The 13,955-nt window shown below is 47.2% G+C and overlaps 1 protein-coding gene across 9 annotated transcripts in view; it reads right to left on the bottom strand.

Annotated features, from left to right (window-relative positions):
* Positions 1–13,955, bottom strand: part of NRXN3 (neurexin 3) — a 1,456,830-nt gene that overhangs the window by 1,385,663 nt on the left and 57,212 nt on the right. For all 9 annotated transcript variants that reach the window (XR_014148330.1, XM_081830134.1, XM_081830131.1 and 6 more), the window contains exon 2: positions 4,085–5,504. Coding sequence is in view for 8 of the 9 variants with exons in the window: in XM_081830134.1 (XP_081686260.1) it covers positions 4,085–4,793 (709 nt within the window). In the remaining variant the exon portion in view is untranslated. The remainder of the gene's footprint in view (positions 1–4,084; positions 5,505–13,955) is intronic.

A 13,955-nucleotide genomic window follows, 5' to 3' on the forward strand; every position in this document is an offset into this window, starting at 1 on the left:
AAAAAAAAAAAAATGTGGACACACAAGTGGTACGTGACGTAGGTAAGCCCACGTAATGAGACTTGGAAGGAGAAATCAACATGTGATGCCTTCTCCTCCTTTCCCTGGCCCTACCCCACAGGCAACAGGCTGATGTCACACTAAATGATCTCTTCAGTAAGAGTGGTACTGAAATGTACACACCTTGGGAGCAAATCAATTCTTCATGACCGTAAGATTGTTAAGAAATTCAATACATGCACATTCATAACTAAGAATGGTTTAAAAATAAACAATCAATTTCAAACTCATTTCAAGGTAATAATAAACTCTCAATGACCCGTGAGGGGATGGCTCTCTAGGGGGAGCTCAGGATACCTCTTCGTTGCCCAGTGAGATTCCAGGCTACCCGTAACGGGACAGACTGGGCTAGACCAAAACCAGTGAATATGCTGTAGGCCTGACTACCTTCCAAAACAGAAATGCATAATTTTAAAACCGTGTTGAACTATCTGCAGTTCTGTCCTCCAAGACCCTTACTAAAAAGGCAAGATTAAATGTCAACATGAACAAGTCTGAAGTTGAACACCAAAACATTTTATTTATAAACACCTACAAGTAAAACTCTGGGACCTCTTCTCCATCACGTGCTAGAATGTTCAACGTGACCGTTAATTAGGTTGGGAGCCTTCAAATGAAGTTTTCTCAAGCAGGCTGTGTGGATTTCTGCCTGTAGCCATAGTGAGTAACATTTCACCACATGAAAGAAGATACTGAGTCTACAACCTCTGACCCTCCAGGCCCAACTTGCTCATGACAGCTATCTCTGGTGTCTTCTGGGTCTTTCCTAAAGAAATACCCACTGGGGGATCAAAACAACCCAAAGCATATAAAGGAGATGGGCCCATCTGTGCATTCTTCCCAGGGTGCAGCATGGAGACATTTTGGAGCCGTCAAGGCATGGAAACAGACAGGCCAAGCAAACATCAATGCCACGGGCAAGCTAGCAGCTAATGGACCAGAGAGCGCCTCCAACAGGCCCCGACCACATCCATCTAAAGCTGCAAGAGCCCTCCCAGCTCTTCCTGCTCCTGACCCGCTAAAGCATGAAGTACAAAACGGATCTTCCATCCTGGGTACAAGCCTCACATGATCAAACGTCAAGGCCTATCCTACAAACCGAGACAATCAGATGCCTGGTCCGTGGAATAAGTACCCTGATTTCAGGTCTATGACATGTGCAGCTGAAAGGGGGCAGGGTGGGAATGGATGCATCCTCACTACCCACTTCACCAAATCATCTTTAGGAAAATGTGGAGGCCTTTATTTAGGCTATTTATCTTGTTTTGTGCAAGATCTACTTGCACTTAGAAGTTGCTGTAATTTTTTCCCTTTAATATTTTACAGTTGAGTATCCTCCCCCCAGCCCCATCCCCGCTTACTATCTAAGAATTAACCATGTGCGGAGAGACAGATCTTTTCTAAAAGCCTGTGATGCGTTTTTGTGATTGATTAGACATGATAACAATTACCAGGATCAACAGGCTCTAAGTTATCAACAGTAAATTCTGATACCTCTCCCAACATCCACCCTCGCCTCAACCTTCGCACTGCTCTGTTCCAAGCCAACCAAGGGCTACTGGTACATACTCCAGAGTTCATTTACTCTATTTATGTATCAGGAGAATAAACAGCTGTGCTGTGTGTTTGCCTTCTTCAGACAGAGGTATCAGTCCACAGTCACTAGATGATCAGAACCCTGCAGAAAGAACTATTATTAAAATATCCATGTTGTATTTAGCTATTAAAAAATTGACTACCTACAATCTGCTCTAAAGAAATGCCGCTGGAGACCTGAAACATACACAGACACAGCCACACACAGACACACAGACATACACACACACACCCCAAAAGAGAGAGAAGACAAACTGTACACATACACAGCATAGAGATTCTTCCTGCAGAAAAGTGCTGATCCAGACCTGCCCAGAGGAAATGAGTTCTTTTTAAACACAAAAAATGCAATCAGGGATAATCAGCAAGTTAACAACACACTTGCAAACACCCTAGTCCCTAGAAAGGAAGAATGCCAGCTTTCAATGCAAGTTCTGAGAACAGAACAGATCCTTTGGGCAAATGAGGAAACAAGTGATCATGTCAGCGTCTTCGGGCAGAACTTTCTCCAAAGCCAAGAAGCTTTGGGACAGCAGTGAGCTCCAGAAGGCACCTGCTTCTAAGAAGTGCTTCAATAACCACATTCCCAAAGTGGCTTTGTAGGTTGGGGTTGCCTCGGCTCCTCTTCCCCGTCCGCTTTTCCAGTGGGCTCCGTGGGGGAAAAAAGAAGCCAAAAAAAGGTGGTATGCATGTCTTGAATCTCCCTCTCCTGCAGCCCACCCACAGGAAGGGAGACGCAATGCCCAGTGCATTCCAACCCAGGTAAGCAGCCGCAGAGACCTGGGGAGGGCTTCCACAGTAGCCCCTACATGACCTACGAAGGGGCCTCCAACAAGACCCCTCAAGCTGTCCTAGTCTCCAGCATGTACCACCTGTGAAATAAACTCGGCTTTGATTTAAAAAAATTTTTTTCATAATTGTGGCTCAAGTTCATATCAATTACAACCTGCTCTAGGCTGGGTGGGCTGTTGTGGGACGGTTTCAGGAACCCCTGCAGATGTTATTTTTAATTACAAACCACAAGGCAGGGAAGAAATCCTGGGAGTCAGTGCTGAGACACACATCTAGCCCCACTTACCTGACCTCCCTTGTCCTATTGCTTCTCAATCTTGGCTGCACAATAGAATCACCTGGGGAGTTTAAAAGTATACAGATGCTTGGATCCCACCCCCAAGAAAATTCTGATTGAACTGGTCCATAGGGTGGGCCGAGAGTTTTTAAACTCCCTTAAGTGATCCTAATATGTGCTGCCAAGCTTGAGAACCACTGTTCTGCCCTACACCATCCCACCACTTCCATGGAGAGACCAGCATGGGACAGCAACACATCTCTAGAAGAATCCTGGGCTTGACTCCGAAAGAATAGGAGAAAATCGAATTTCTTTACCTCTTCCTCATCCCAGCCTTCCAGCACACATCCCCCTGTGGTCACTTCTCACGTTCTTCGTCACTTCAACTCTCCCTCCTGCTCAAAGCTAGGGCTTCCGTGAGTCCCAGAGTCCAGGAATCCGGATTTTAAGTATTTGTCAAAGTAGAGTCTAGACCACTTCCTCTCACATGTAATCCCAAATAGTCAGAATTTGGTGAATAAGGTAAGGGCAGTCTAAGTCTTTGGGCATGAGTCCCCCCTTCCCTCTCCCTGGGAAGCTGTAGTTGAATTTGGGGGTGCCTCTCCAAGGCTATGCTGAGTATGGCCAGCCCCCTCAGGCACTTGGCTGGACAAGGGTCCTGTCAGTCTCCGTGTTTTCCTGTACCATTCTCACTACACGGAGAGGTGAAGGGAGGGCAGGAAAAAAGAACCTCATATGAAAAATCCTGCTGCTGGAACAAGGTGCTGAGTAGGCCCATCCCCAGTTGCCTCATCCACCCTCCAGACACTTCCCCCAAAGACTGTGGGAGGAGGAGCCAGCGGAAGGGCTGGGATGACAGCGGGCCAAGCATGACCTGCACTCCATCCACCCTCATTCTCCTTTGCACAAGCATTCTTCATCCTGGGGGCTAAGGAGGAATTGATGGGGAGTTTCCCATCCATCCCAAGGGTCCAACTCTCAAGGGATCAGGAGGGACAGAGGTAGCCACATTGCCCATTTCTATTGGATTTCTTGCTCTGCGCTGACCCTGCTAAGTTGCGCTCCAATGGAAGGTGCTGAGCTGGGGCCCATGTCCTGCAGTCTACTCCAGCTAGCCCTTTGAGTAAGGAGCCCAGGACTGAGTAGCCAGGATCCTCTTCTTGCTGAGATCTGTTGGGTTTCCCATTGAGAGCAATCAAAGGATTTCCACCCCCTCCTCAGGGAAAGGGACCAGATTATCTAACACATAACTAAAGATGGCCTTCCACCGCAGTGTTGGTTTCCGTCCAGGGTCTTGGTCCTCACCCCACCCCAATGGGTGGGTCTCTAGTAAGAGAGGGCTCGGGGAGAAGGTCTTACCTTCTGAACAGAGCTTGCCTCCATAGCCAGTGGTGGAACAGTCACAGGTGGGGTGGCCATCCAGGAGAAAGCAGATCCCCCCATTTTCGCAGGGACGCTCACCGCAGGGTCCCTCGGCGTCCAACTGGACACCCTGGCTCCCCAGAAGCCGAGGCTCTGAGTTGCCATACTTGAGATCCAGGATTAATCCTCTGAAACCCGGCATGGCCTGTACTCCATCAAGGGTCAGGGCAGAAGGTCGTATGTCCGCGGGGACTCCGCCAAGGAACAAGTCACTGACCACATCCATGTAGGGCCGCTGAGGCTGCAGCTCAGCCGCCTGGCCCTCGCCGTCGAGCACCAGCACCGTGCGCAGGCGGTCGCGGCTCACCATGAGGAAGTGCCAGCCGCTGTCATTCACCTGCTTGCTGGACAGCACCGCGGTCTCCGCACAGTCCATGCTGAAGCGGAGCTGCACGCGGCCATCTACCAGGGAAAGGCAGAGGAAGTCACAGACGCCACCGTCATCCAGGTAGAGGAGCAGCCCCGTGGACACATTGGTCTTGAACTGGAAGCTCAGGTCGCTGCGGGTGCTGGCATCCCAGCGGAGGTAGCGGGCCCACTGGTTGGGGAGGCCCATGAACTCGAGGCCCAGGCAGAGCCCCAGCAGCGACCCCAGCAGGACGCTCACCTTCAGGGTGAAGAAAATCGAGTTTGCGGCGAAGCCCATTGTGGCTGTCAGGACCGAGCCCAGAGGAGCCGACGACGACGGGCGGGGGACACCCTCAGGGGAAGATCCCCCTTGGCAGCGGAAGGAAGAGAAGAAGAGGAGATGGGCCTGGGGGAGGGACAGAGAGCACACAAGAGGACGGAGGCGCACACACACAAATATCCAGAGGGTGAGGAAGAAGGAAAGTGGACAAGATGGCCCCAGATGGGCGCAAGAGCAAGAAATTCAACAAAGAGGGAGGAGAAGGCAGGGCAGCAGAAGAGGAGGAAAGTCAGGTGGGAAAGTGGGGGACTAGAATGAGGAGCCAAGTGTCCTCCAAGAAAAGATCTCAGCTATCCATGTGGATCCGGAGGCCTTGATTCGAGGAGGAGAAGGTACACGGCGGGTGGAAGGCTTCAGCAATGCACTCCTCCCAACGGACCCCCAAACGCCCCAGCCAGGGAGGCCGGGGTGAGGGCTGGGGTGGGGGTGCCGTGATGGGGGAGGCGTGAGCAGTGGTGAGGCGAGCCAGGTGAAAGGCAGAAACAGGCCAAGGACCAGTCCTGAAGTTTTACCTCCTAGCAGCAGGGGGCTGCAGGGAGCGGGGAAGCCCAAAGCTGAGTGCTCAGGCAGAGCAGGGCCCAGGGCAGAGCCGAAGCAGGTTCAGGCTTCATGGTGCGGGCCAGAGGCAGTCCTGCCCATAACCTGCCTCTCAGGACTCCAGAAAAAGACCTGCAGGGAGAAGGGAGGGAGGTAGAAAGAAGAGAAAGATTAGGGCAGTGTCAGGAAAACATTGCACCGTATTTCACAAATATTGATGAATTGCTGACTAGGAGTCAGGCTACTCTAGTGATTCCCATAGTACCTGGTGCTTTATTTTTTTTTTTTTAATTTTATTTATTTATTTGACAGAGAGAGACACAGCGAGAGAGGGAACACAAGCAGGGGGAGTGGGAAAGGGAGAAGCAGGCTTCCCACGGAGCAGGGAGCCCGATGCGGGGCTCGATCCCAGGATCCTGGGATCATGACCTGAGTTGAAGGCAGACGCTTAATGACTGAGCCACCCAGGCGCCCCAACCTGGTGCTTTAGATAGGAAAGAGGGCCCAGGTTCTTCCAGAGCTGTCGCAGGACCGTGAGCTCAGTGCCTAATGATGCACGTGGTTTTCCCATATGCAAAAATAGTGTAAAACTCCCAAAGCCATATCAGCACATTTTTACAGTATCCATATCACAGGGTCACATCGCTAAAATTTACTTTTAAGGTAAGTCCTAACATTTTATACACTCGAATACACACACATAATTTTAACTATTTACCTATTAAAAGGCATGAAATGACACTGATTTCTTTTTAGATTTTTCTTTTTCAATTTGACAATCCAATGCCTGGCTGTAGGCGGCCTACGACAGATACCCACCTTTAAGTTTTTGAAAGAAATATTTATAAAAATCAGCAGAAATAAATTAGAAAGTGAGTAGTGAGCAAAACAACTCTCATCTCTTAATACATGTTGGTGAAAAGTTCTTATAGGAAAAAAAAAATGTGTTTTGAGACTTAAAGAAAAGCTATGCCTGAATCCTAGTTCTCTTATGTGCAACTTTGAACCAACTTCTTAACCTATTTGAGCTTCTATTCCCTCCTTGGTAAAGCAGAGGAAAATAGTTTCTTTCTAAGGTTGGAGAGAGGATACAATGAGATCGTGTATGGGAAGATCCTAGCATGAAGTTACATACATAGTAGGTGATCAATAAATACTACGTTCTTTACTTTCTTATTTCTGGATTGAAAGGGATGGGAGGAAGAGTCCTTGTGTGTCTGTGCATGCGTGAGTGTGTGGATGTCTGTGGAGGAGAGGCAGGATATAAAACCGAAGTACTTTTTTAACAACTACAGAACTGCAGAATGAACAACAAATGAGGAATAGCACAAACCTAGAGCATATTACATATATTTTATACTGGTTGGAAATGCACCAATATCTAGCTGAGTGGGTGATCTAGATGTTGACTCTAGTAGACTCTGGCCCACCTACCCAAAAGGAGACTTCTTTGTTCAAATAAGAGCAATGAGTATAATTTCCGAGAGCTGCACGAATTGCTGCTTATTAATTGACACATTTGATAATTCACCATAGTCTCTATTAGACCATTACTGTCCACTATTTTTATGATGACTGCATTAGCAAAGCTAGCTATTGCCCCTGCTTTGAAGAGGAAAATGTTCCTTAACCAGGAACAAACATCTATTCCCACTGAACAAACAAACCAAATCAGTAAGAGGTTGATTAAATCCAGCGTAAGGAAAACCTTTCTTCTAGAAAAGGTTTTATCCAAGCAGTGTTTCCCAAACTGTGGCATGGGTCACAGACACAGCAGTGTGCAAGTGCCAAATCATGTGGGCTTTGTCAGAACCAACTGTTAAAACTCCAGAAATTTTTGGTTAAGGTCACTTTGGTAGCATGAAATGAACTATGCTAGGAGTATTTACACCATGGAAATAGTCAAATACCACAAATCTGAGTCTTTGAGAAAGTGAGATTTAAGGAAAGCCTTGAAATCTCGAGAGTGAGGGAATTAGCCATGGGAAGAATGTTCCGGAAGTAACAGCACAAAGGCCTTGAGACTGGGGCAGGCTGGTAGGCGTGAAGAACAGCAAGCAGGCTGGTGCCGTTGGAGTGAGCAGAAGACATGAAGCCAGAGGTGGGTTATCAGGAGGCCAGGTGAGGAGACATGACCCAGTCTCTGTGAACGTGATCATCGTATGAGGTGAGGTATGCCAACCAACCAAGGCAAAAGGCAACATCCCCGGGGGAGAGGAGACCCTGCTCTGAAGAAAGGACTCCTTCTGCTTTCAACAACTACCACAGCCCCGCATTTCCTTAAATCAAATGGTTGAAACGGGACACTTCCAGGGAATGTGCTCAGAGCACAGCTGCTTCTCTGTCCCCTCCCCCCACCATGCATTTGATTTAGAGAAGTGGGGGGGGGGGGCAAGAAAAGGCGGAGCAAGGCAAGTGTGAGCAGAAGGAATAAGCCTCTTACGGTGGGGGGGGGGGTACTCCAATCCTGGAATTATTAATGAGCCAAGAATATAAAAATCACATGGCCATAATGGAGCCCAGGATGTGTAAGCCCAAGAGGCTGGGGACAATTTTCTCAGTGACACTTCCCTGGCTGCTCCAGCTCTTGAGGGGGCTTCCCTCTCCACTCCCTGTCCTGCCAGTTTAGACCAAGGAGTCTACTGACTGACAGGCAAGGCCCAGGCTCAGATGGCCAAAGCCAAGGGGGCCTTCTGTGCGAGGAAAGGACGTAAAGATGGAGGGCCCAATATTACGGATGAGCAGGAACATGGGATATGCTTGAAACTTCCAGACTGGTCTATACTATCTATCAACTTACCTCTGAGCCTCTGAAAGTCACTTATTTGTCTGTATAAATTAAATGACTTGCTCAACTCAATATGCTTATTGAGCTCTGATTCATTCCAGACACTGCTCTATAAAAGCAGAGTAAGAAACCATTCTTGCCCTCAAGGGCATCAAAAAATAGTGGGGCCAAGTATGCTGCAGAGACACAAAGCACAGTGACGAAGAGCCTAGGCTCTAGAAGCTCGACGGGGAGCTCCCCGTGGGAGCTTCACCACGGTGCCTGCCACGGCGCCTTGGCATGGAGTGGGAGCTGAGGAAATGTGTAGAGAATGAAAGAAAACAGAAGCTGAAGAACATCCCCGTGGATCATCTGACTTCTGTTCCATGCAGTGGCCTCCACACCACCCCGCTGTACACAATGACAGCAATCCTGAGCCCCCACACTTCTCTGGATGCCAACCTCAGATGACCCAAAAAGGCAAAGCTGTACAAGCCTAGCGATCTGAGGAAACCTATGAATGAAGAACTAAGCATCCCAGGAACACTCCCCTCCAAGGAGGATCATGGGAATTTTCCCAGCCTGTTCTGGGGTGTCAGCTCCATCCTGCCTGCTGAGTCTCTCACATCAGATTCAGTGTCTTTCCCTCTAGCCCAGACCAGTGCTGGAGATACCAATGTTCTCCTGCACGGAGGGCGATCAAAAAGGCTGGCTGAGGAAAACCAAGTTTTCTTTCCTGCAGGTGCCAGGCAGAATCTGATTTCAGGATGGTAACATCAGAATTGGGTTTATCTAGACTTGACACCCTATGGTCTGACCTTCCAATGCTTTCTTGGATTGTGGACATTCCCATGGCCTCCTAGAAACTGCCAATATGGCCAAAAGCTAAAGATGACCTTACATTGAATAGCACAGGCCTTGAACCAACTGCCCCAGCATTTATACTCCAGCCTTCTCTAGCCTTCTAGCAGAGCTACCCAAGGCTCAAGAAATGGGAAAATGGGAGCAGAGAGCCCTCTCCATCCAGTCAGCCAGCTTCCACCCTCTCTCGAGCCATAGGATGGCCCAGGCAGCTGTAGGTGGAAGGGGGGTTTGCCCCAGAGCCTGCACGGAGCACAAACGCTCATCTGTTATGTGGGAATCTAGCAGGAAAGTGCGTGACATATTCTAATTGCCAGCTAATTTACATAATTATCAAATGGCACACTTTTTATGTGGGGTTAACATCTTTGCAAATGTCTCACAATCCGGCTGCTTAGGAAGCAGGGGGGCCCCTCTCGCAACTCTGACATGCAGTCTATTTGCCATAGGCCTGGCTTGCAAGAGCTGGCTGCCATTTGCCCTTCCACCTGCTCTCTCCAGTCCCTCCACTCTCTTGAGACAGACTCAGGAGAAAGTGGGGCCTGTGTCTAGAACCAGGATGGGTATGTGAAGGCATGATGACTACTGTCTCCATGCCCAGCCCTTGCTGGGATGGCACAGTCCCCACATTGTGCTTGCCATTTTTCCCTTTAGAAATCCTCATTAGCTTCCCTCTTATTCCCTTCCCCAGAACCAGAAAATCCATATAATGGCTCTCTGTTAGTTTTACTCGCCTCCCCCTTTACCACACCCCTCACTCCACTTTGAAGCTAAAATGATTTTCACCACCAATCTGAGTCCTGGTCATTCAAGTGGGGTTTATCCCAATCCCAGATCCTACAACCCAATGTAACCAGTTAGGACATTCCAATCTCCTGCCACAGTGATTAGTTTAGGGATCAGCCTGTCACCCAAGCAGAGTCAAATTAGAGTTAACCCTGGGACTTTTGCTGGAATTATTGAGAGAAAGGTCCTCTCTTCTCACCTTGCTGTCAAACTATTAGAATAAGGCCCACAGTTGATGAGAGAAACCAGAATGACCTTGTCTAAGAAAAAAGACAACAAAGGAAAAAGCAGAGCCAAGAGATGGCTAAAGACAGATTTCTAGTGATGTTTTAGCACCTAGATGCAAAAAGGCTTGAAGCCCAGCATCCAGTAGATCCTGGGGTTTCCGTTATATGAACCACACTTTTTTTTTTTTTTTGCTTAAGCTAGTTTGAATTGGGCTACTAGACCTTGAAACACACTGTCATTAACATAGTGACAAGAACTTTCATTTCATATGGCCACCCATACTTGTCAGGACTCTCTGTGATCTGAGACACATGTCAGATGGCTCACTCCTACCACCAACGCTCCACACGCCCTCTTGTCCATGTCTTTGGGCGAAGGCATAGATGTGGGCATGCCCTACCCCTAGGTGCTTTGGAGGGGAATGCAGGCTTGCTCTTGTACCACAGCCTCAGAGAATCACTAAGATTAAGTCAACTGTGCCCTGCCTGATACTACACAATTAGGGCAGCCTCACATGCTCAGTCCTCTCGACCTTAATGCAACAGTAAAGACTCTACAGCAGGCACTGAGGGAGGTAAAGGCAGGAATTCTCTCCAAGACATGAAAGCAGTTCAGGATAACTATGTACAGCGTGGGCCTTGACATCAGGCAGAGCTAGATTTAAACCCAGACTCATTATTATAGCTATTTTGCCCAGGGCAGCTCTCTGAGCCTCTGTTTGTTCATCCAAAAAAATGGAATGATAATACCTATCTCATAGAGTAGTTTTGAATTTTATTAAATTTTTAAAAGTATAGAGGTACAACTACTTCTGGCAAATTGTGTGACAGGAGCTACTAAAGCTGAGTATTTTTACCCTATGACTCTACAAATCCCTTCCTAGGTATACATCGACAGAGATGCTTACTTATGTCCAACCAAAGAAATACAGGACCATGTTCATAACAATGCTATTCACAACGGCCAAAACCTAGAAAATAACCAAATGCCCATCTGCAGTAGACTGGATAAATCCATTGTAGTCTAGTCATGCAAAATGCTATTGGGCAGCGAGAATGACTGGTGTTCATCTCCAGAGAGCAATATGGCTGAATCTCACAGCAGGGTATACACCGAATGTGTTCCATTTATATAAGGTACAAAAAGAGGCAAATTTACTCCATGCTGTGAAATGCCAGAATAGTGGTTACCCTTGGGGAAGTTGAGACTAGAAGAAGGCAAAAGGGTAAAGGAGTTCTATTTCTGGATCTGGGTGATGTTGCACGTTGGGTTCAGTTTGTAAAAATGCACTGGTTGAGCATGATGTATGTACTTTTCTATACATATATTATTCTCCAAGTCAAAGCCAATCCCTTATCTGGGAAAATACAGGCAAAGAGCCACCAGGTCTTCCAACAGGGAGCCCACTGTCCTTCTCTCCTCCCAGTCCAAGCTGTACCTCAGCTCCCTCTTTCATGACTTATTCATGTCCAAGAATACTACCCTTCCTATTCTTTCTTCTTCCCCTGAAATCTGCTGAGCTGCATCTAGTCTTAAAGGTGCCTCAGCCACCAAGCTTACCCTACCCTCTGTTTGCTGGCCTTACCCCTCCTGGAAAGGGAAGGGAGATAAGGAAGGCCTCCAAAGACCTCAACTCCAGTCTATCAAATGGACCTCTAGGAAAGGGTGTTTGGACCTTACATTGTGCTGAAAAAAGGACAGGGATGTGGGGAGAAGAGAATTTTTTAAAGCCTTGAACTATAATATCTTTTTTAAAAACAATTTTCCATAAAAACTAGGAAGTAGTCATGTCAGACTAACCTAAATTCCTTTTCTGTCAAGAATACTAATCTTTTATAGTAGAGACACACAGGAGTTATAATACATATGGACTTCAGCCAATCTTTTTGAAAAGTTTCTCATGCTATGAGGACTATAAGGTGGACAGAACCAACAAGACGTGTCACTGGCGAAACAACAGCATCCAAAGAGGGTGAGCAGCTTCTGGTGTGAGATCAGGCCTTGCCCTATTCCTCATATTCATTAAGAGCTTGGGTGGGACTGGTCATGTTTGGGGGTGACCTGACACTAACAGTCAGTGAGCATCCCAGATGACGCTGTGGGATCTCAAGAGGTCACGTAGGCTTAAACAGCCTACGTCTAGTAGGACGAACTTTGATGGAGATAAATGGAAAGCTATACAGCTTGATCCTCCAAAATAAACCACCCATAAACATGGAAGGTATAATTTGTAACTGAAAATTAGAACTAAGGAATCAAGTAGACAAGATGAGACGAGAGAGAGAGAGAGAGTGCCAGATAACCAAATGCAATTTTAGATTACATGAATTAAAATATAACTTACAGGAAAAGGGAGATGATCATTTGTGTCAATTTGATCATTAGATTTTTATTATGAGCCCCACTCTTTGATAGAGGTGTAGGTAAGCTGGTAGGTAGTAAATTGAAAGGAAGCTTTTTTGTTAACTTTTTTTTAGCCATAGAGCATCCATGATATAGAAAGATTTAAAAACAATAACTCAAATCCTGCAAGGCACTTACATGCTAGTAGAAAGGAAAGACATGAGCCTAAATCATATAAGGAGGTAGATCAAAGCTGAGGGGCAGGCTCTATCAAGTATGGGCTCAAAATGGCAGTGGTCCATCTCTAGGGTCCAAATAGAACACTGATGCTAGGGTAAATGCCCCTTTCACAGAAGTCAAAAGCATGGGCTTTGGAGCCAGACTTCCTGGGTTCAAATCCCAGACTCACTACTTGCTGCCTATGTGACCCTGAGCAAGTCACTTGCACCCTATGTGCCTCAGTTGCCTCATCTCTAAAATGTGGATGATAATAATGAGTTGCCCTAGTAAGGCACCTACTGTAAGGTAAAGCCCTTAGAACAGTGCTCAGCATGGATAAGTACCAAGTAAATGTTAGCCACCACTGCTGCCACTTGGTTACTGTGGTCCTTGATGTTCATACTTCATCCCAGCAGCATGGCTGACGCTGGTACCTCTCACCTGGCCTGCTCAGAGACAGTAAGCTGGGTAGACGGACATCTTTTAATATTCATCCCAATGACAGAGACAATGTTAAGAGTCATACCTGAGCCTCTTCAAATGAGAAACCTTTGGAGGAACCACAGTGTCTGGGCTTATGGAGGCAACTCAGCAGTAGCATAAGCAGCGCCTTCAGGTGTCTGAAGTGTTCCTACATTGGAAGAGAGATCCCACAGATTCTCTGTGGCCCTCAAAGATAGGATTCCGCCTAGTGAATAAAGTTGAGCAAGGGTATTTGAATCTTTATCTTACACACAGACCACCTCAAGATGAAGTGGGCTTCCGTGTCATTGGAGATATTCCAGAAGAGGCTAGACAGCCTTTGGAGTTGTTGTCCAGTACTCGACAGGTGTTCATGTAGTGCAATAGAGTCCAGAAGAACAGGAGGTGAGTGGCCTGGTGAAGTCAGTGAAGACTTCTCAGAGAAGGAGAACTTAATGGAAATTTGAAGGATAAGTAGAGCATAGGCAACTGGGAAGAAGTCTGGTGGGGGTGGGGGGAGACCCTGGACTGGGGGATCAGAACCAGGCTCCATCTTTCCACTAACTATTGGCCAAATGAACTTTTGGAAAACTATTATCTATCCAATTTTTAGTTCTTCTCTTTTAAATTAGAGAGAACAATGAATACACCTTCCAGGATGTTGTGAACATCAGAGGAGGTAAAGGACTACATAGTGTAAGGTAATAATCATGTCTTCTTACCATGCCTTGACAAGTCTCTAAGGTTCATATCAAAAGCGATCCATGGCTTTAATCTCTGCCCCTGTCAACCACCTCTACTCCATCCCCAAGGGACCCCTGAGTTGTCTCGTGGGCAAAACGCAACAACAAACTCTTGCCCACAGACGGCAGGACTCAGGCCTTGCAAGGTGCCAAGAGCTTCCCCAGCATCCCAGG

This window comes from Leptonychotes weddellii, chromosome 9, assembly GCF_054177405.1.
Source record: "Leptonychotes weddellii isolate Sample4059 chromosome 9, ASM5417740v2, whole genome shotgun sequence".
In the NCBI taxonomy this organism is placed as follows: Eukaryota; Metazoa; Chordata; class Mammalia; order Carnivora; family Phocidae; genus Leptonychotes; species Leptonychotes weddellii.